At 25.3% G+C, this 5,917-nt stretch overlaps 1 protein-coding gene across 2 annotated transcripts in view; it reads left to right on the plus strand.

Moving 5' to 3' along the window:
• Positions 1 to 157: 157 nt before the first annotated feature.
• Positions 158 to 5,917, plus strand: part of LOC126908633 (aldo-keto reductase family 1 member A1-like) — an 83,758-nt gene continuing 77,998 nt past the window's right edge. The window contains exons 1-2 of one of the 2 annotated variants that reach the window (XM_050690882.1): positions 158 to 407; positions 5,793 to 5,891. In XM_050690882.1, coding sequence (XP_050546839.1) covers positions 5,861 to 5,891 — 31 coding nt within the window. In that variant the 5' untranslated portion in view covers positions 158 to 407; positions 5,793 to 5,860. Of the gene's footprint in view, positions 408 to 5,474; positions 5,737 to 5,792; positions 5,892 to 5,917 lie in introns of those variants that run through there. The other variant, XM_050690881.1, reaches the window with a different exon arrangement.

Raw genomic sequence — 5,917 nt, forward strand, 5'->3', positions numbered from 1 at the left:
TAATAATAGTCTACTAAAATGTTAATAATTAAAATACAATCACGTTGAATATAACTAAAAATTATAATCTTATGTTTAATTAAAATTCATTATCATGCATAGAGGAAATAATAACTGGTGTAAAACATGATAATTCTAGGACATAAACACATTTAACTGAATCGTTATATAATTTCATCGTTTATGTAACAGTACGTATCTGAAAATTTGACATGATGAGATTTTTATTAATAATGATAAAAGAAGTTTTACTGAACATTTTTTGTGGAAGTCATAGTTCTATTGATAGTTATGAGTATAAAATCAACTCTTGTATTAAAATGTGTACAGTTTAAATTTGTGTTTTAAGCATCCTGAAAACCTAGAAAAACTTATAGTATACAAAGACGATTTTTTTCTACTACACGGTATGTATTAAAAATATAAATTGTATTAAGCTTGATAGATGCATTATTAAGCAACACAAGTGTTTTCCGTAATTAAAATTTAAAATTATTTGGCAAATACATGTATTGTTGGCACTTAATATTTATTAATTCTACCAAGCTTTTTCAGACTATACAATTTAAACCAACTATCGCCATCTATTGTACAATCAAACAAACATTAGAGTCAAATAAAACTATTAACACACCTAAAAAAAAAAGAATTCACATGTTTGTGTGCACTTAATTTTACAAGGTTCTATGATGTATCTAATATTTTAATTGTACGAGACTTACAATCATTTATTTTCGCTACCTCTTTTAATTTTTTTAAAGAAGTGTAGATCTTCTCTCATTATTTAAACTAAAATCACAAATACACATTCTTTATATAACTAATATCAATATGGAATGTTTTTTATGTCATAGTCCTATCGTTATTGTAAGATATAAAGATTATTATTTAGCTAAACTCTTACTTCTATTCGCCATCCTCCATCTATAAAAATTCCCTCTTCTGAAATTCTTTTTTCTCTTCATCAAACAATTATGAAAATGTGGTAAGATAAGTAGGTCGTGTTCCACATCTTATGTGCTGCAAATTGACATAAATCTATATGCCAATCATACATAACACATCCTTGATTTTTCGATCTCACACTTTTCTATTTCTATATAATCTCCTTTTCTCGTCTTAGACTAATAATCGATTACCTTTTCATGCCTACATTATATCACACGATTTTCTTCCCTAAACATAATGATTTAGTATTTGGAAATCTTCTCATTGACTATTAGAATGCTCAGCTATAGAATATAATCGCTATATTTTATTAAATTATTAATGATTCTATAATATATCCCCTATTAATTGTTTTAGTGTCTATAAAACGAATTTTACTGATANATGTATCTAATATTTTAATTGTACGAGACTTATAATCATTTATTTTCGCTACCTCTTTTAATTTTTTTAAAGAAGTGTAGATCTTTTCTCATTATTTAAACTAAAATCACAAATACACATTCTTTATATAACTAATATCAATATGGAATGTTTTTCATGTCATAGACCTATCGTTATTGTAAGAAATAAAGATTATTATTTAGCTAAACTCTTACTTCTATTCGCCATCCTCCATCTATCAAAATTCCGTCATCTGAAATTCTTTTTTCTCTTCATCAAACAATTATGAAAATGTGGTAAGATAAGTAGGTCGTGTTCCACATTTTATGTGCTGCAAATTGACATAAATCTATATGCCAATGATACATAACACATCCTTGATTTTTCGATCTCACACTTTTCTATTTCTATATAATCTCCTTTTCTCGTCTTAGACTAATAATCGATTACCTTTTCACGCCTACATTATATCTTTTAATCATTCTATTTTCTTCCTTAACATAATGATTTAGTATTTGGAAATCTTCCCATTGACTATTAGAATGCTCAGCTATAGAATATAATCACTATATTTTATTAAATTATTAATGATTCTATAATATATCCCCTATTAATTGTTTTAGTGTCTATAAAACGAATTTTACTGATATAACAATACAATTGATTTTTTAATCCACTCGACTGGTATTCTTAATATATAATTGNTATAACAATACAATTGATTTTTTCATCCACTCGACTGGTATTCTTAATATATAATTGGTCTAAAATTAACTATTTTATTTTTATACGTAGACAGATATTTATTTTTATTTAAATATGTAATATGTAATTAGGAAAAGTAGAGTTAAATTATTTGTTACAATTTCCCTTTTTTTTTTTTTATCATTACTGAAACTCTGATGGCTAGTAAAACTCATAAAAAAACATAATACAATTTAAAACTACTTTCTTTTAAAATAATTTTACAATTAAAATTTGTTAAAACTTACCACCTCTAAATATTCACAATATAATAGGTTAACAGAGAAATGTATAACCTGTTAAATAAATGTCAGGAGATGCATATTAACAAATGAAATATTAAATACCTTTTAAAGAATTGAAGTCACGTATATTATAAACAAAAGATAAAAATATGTTTTAGATAATACTTTATTTATCTTAGTACATAAATTTATGAGTGAGAAGTTCAATTTGTTTAACCTTGTTACTTTTTTCTTAGTTATTATTACATTTTTCCATAGTAAATTTATCAAAAACGAGTCATTAAAATAGTTAGTGTTCTATATAACTTGTTTGGCGTAAATCGATGCTTGAAAACAAAACTATTATTTCTTATGTTATAAACACATTTGCATAATAATAACAAAAACAGTTTCGATATTTGAATTTTAAATTAAGACAAATATAAGGTTTTCCATGAAATATTACTCTTTTGATTTAAAAAAAATCTTCAATATTATGTAACTGACATCCAATATTTTATTGTCCCAAAAATACAAGTTTATTTAAATTTAGATCGTTTATTTTTATTAAAACTATATAAATACATAAAATTAAGCAGTTTATGTTATTATATAAAGTAAAATGTTGAAATATAGTCTGAAACACCTTTACATTACTATCAAGACCAGTCTCAATTTAACTAATAATAATTTTATTATTAAATTAACAATGTTTGTTTTGTAAACAAAATAAAATCTTTAATAAATTAAAAATCAGTTTGGAAGGCTGGCAATAATATTAACTGGCATTCCTATAAACTAATTTTTCGTGCAATCGAGAAACCTCAAAGAAACAATTACAATATAAATAAATAAGTCACCGGAGCTGGCAGGCGTAGGTGACCACAACTTATAATTAAATGGGTTTGTGTGACTCAACGTTATAACTTTAAGATATTAGTAATGAATAACAGCAACCATATTTTTTTGGATTTTTATATTTTGATACCTCAACAACTTTAAAAAGCTGTAATATTTAAACTAATTAGACTTCTTAAGTTAATTAATTATAATATGATACTGAATAAGAAATTTTAATTTATTGATTTCCATTTCTATGTAATAAATTAGTAAAACATCACATCGCGGTCTTATTTTTAGCTTCGATGCGAAACAGAAAAGGTTTTACTAGTATGTGTTTTTTTTTTGTGTCTGTTACCACCTTTTTTCAGCTCTTACTGAACTGATTTCCGTAAATGGGGAAACCTCCAAAAAAATTACAAATTTAAAAATCGATAATTCTCGACATTTTTTCAATTTTTTTTACTTAAAATTGCCATAACTTTTTTAGAATTAACCAAATCAATATATATATATTTTTATAGATGCATAATGTCTTAACCTATCATTTGGTATATTTTTCTTATAAATTTGACCCTTTACCTACCCACAAGGGAGGATTCAAAATAACAACTTTTTAACAAAAAATTAACTTTTTCAACTTAACTTTTGAAAATGTTCCGGAAAGTCTGACACTTTTATATATATCTTAACTTAAAGCTAATTTAATGTATTTTATTATGGAAAAAGAAATTTCGGACTTTATTTTGTCTTCATGGTGAAAATGTCTACCAAATACTATTTTTGTGTGAATATTCTCGATTTTATTTTTTATATTTTTAACTTATAATGCTATAAATTATTGAAAAGTGTATGGATCAACACAATTTTTTTATGAGAAATAATAATTTTTAATAATCCTTTTTTCATTGGATATACTTTATCTTAATTAGGATATTAATAAGGAACTAGCAGATACTGTAGCTTTTGAAATAATTCACCAATTTTTTAAAATTAAACTTAAATTTAACTTAAATTTAAAATTAAAATTAAACTAAAGATTTAGATCGAAGAGTTTTTTTTGATAGTGATTTTAATCACTGTCAGATATCATTACACTTGATCCAACTATGCTACGTCACCACTGTGCTGGGTTTTTTTTATTTTTGCTTAACTAAAATTAATTGGGTTTCTAATTACCTAAAAAAAATTATATAGAAAAATCCATTTTTTTAATCGGTTAATTTTGATATCATTTTGAAAAAAAATATTACGTCATAGCTTTATGAAAACAAATTTTTTTTGTATTGCGTAATTTTGAAAAAAAAAAAAAAATTTGGAAAATCCATATTTTTAAAGTTATTTTTGGTTTTAGGGTTTTTTAAACCAGGAAATTACGTAATAGGTACGTCATTAAAGTTTCACAATATTTTTGTAAGAAAAAACCCAAAAATTAACAAAAAAAAAAACAATTTTAGAGCTATTTTTAATTTTATAATGTTTCAACTTTAAAATGCTATAACTTTTGAACCAAAAGTTTCCGCCAATTTTTTCAAACACTTCTGAAAAAAGCATTAAAACACACACATTTTGAAAAAATTCGATGGGGTGGTAAAATGCATTTGTTCCAAAAATTTCAACATACTCGTGAAGGGGACATTTAAGATCCTTTATATTTTTATCATATTATTATATTATTAAGTTCTTATTGTATGTATACAAAAAGAATACATATTCTTCGAAAAATAAATGATCGATTGACGAATAATGTAATGCAAAAGATTTGTATAAAAAATGTTTAAAATTAAACATTTGAATTATTTAAGCAATCATTATTAACAGAATTTGAACGGTGCCTTACTCGTTTATATGACAGGAGCAATTCCGTAAATTGGAACCGGAACAAAGCAATGTGTAAAGCACTTTTGTTACATTACATAATAATGTACTTGTCCGGCGTAAATACTTACATTGTCGGGTTTAGTCTCATCATGTTGGAAAAGTCTGACACATATTCCCAAACGTCCTTAGGTCTAGTATTAACCATGTCTGCACTAACAAACTTCACCAGGTACTCGCGCTTACCCATCAAGACCAGTGCCAAAATGACAGTTATACAACTATAGATTATTGTTCTGCGAAAACGGCTAGCGCATAGCTATAATTAAACAAACAATTTTAATTGAAAGAAACTCATACGAGATTGATTTTAAATATGNACAATTTTAATTGAAAGAAACTCATACGAGATTGATTTTAAATATGTATCTTTATGTGACTTTGTTTTGATTAATACTTTTTTGGCGTTACCTTAAAATAATGGATAAAGTTTGTCATCATCACACTTCGTCTTTCAATTGTGACTGCCTAGTGGACATTAAGCCGATAAGCGGTCAAATGACTAACATTAAATATGCTGATTGAATAAATATGCTATCATCCGTAATGTGACGATAGTGTATTCCGGTTGTCTAGCATAATCGACAAAATATAAAATTTTATTCCGAATATATAAATAATAAATGTACACGTGATAAACCAAAACTAAAAGTTAATTTTTACTTTGAGTTATTAGTATATGATGTACTCTCATCATAAAGATATACTGATATATCAAGTAACACTAAGAACATTTTTTAATAACCATTTTTTACCATCAAATATTTTTTTTAGTAACCAAGTAATCAAGAGAACGTGTCTGTACAACTTACTATATACAAGCATACACATAACTTAACAACATGGAATACCTCAAGTTCAAATCAGGAACAGGTAGCATACCAATCGTTGGATACGGT

This window comes from Daktulosphaira vitifoliae, unplaced genomic scaffold, assembly GCF_025091365.1.
Source record: "Daktulosphaira vitifoliae isolate Bord-2020 unplaced genomic scaffold, ASM2509136v1 Scaffold_5, whole genome shotgun sequence".
Classification (NCBI taxonomy): Eukaryota; Metazoa; Arthropoda; class Insecta; order Hemiptera; family Phylloxeridae; genus Daktulosphaira; species Daktulosphaira vitifoliae.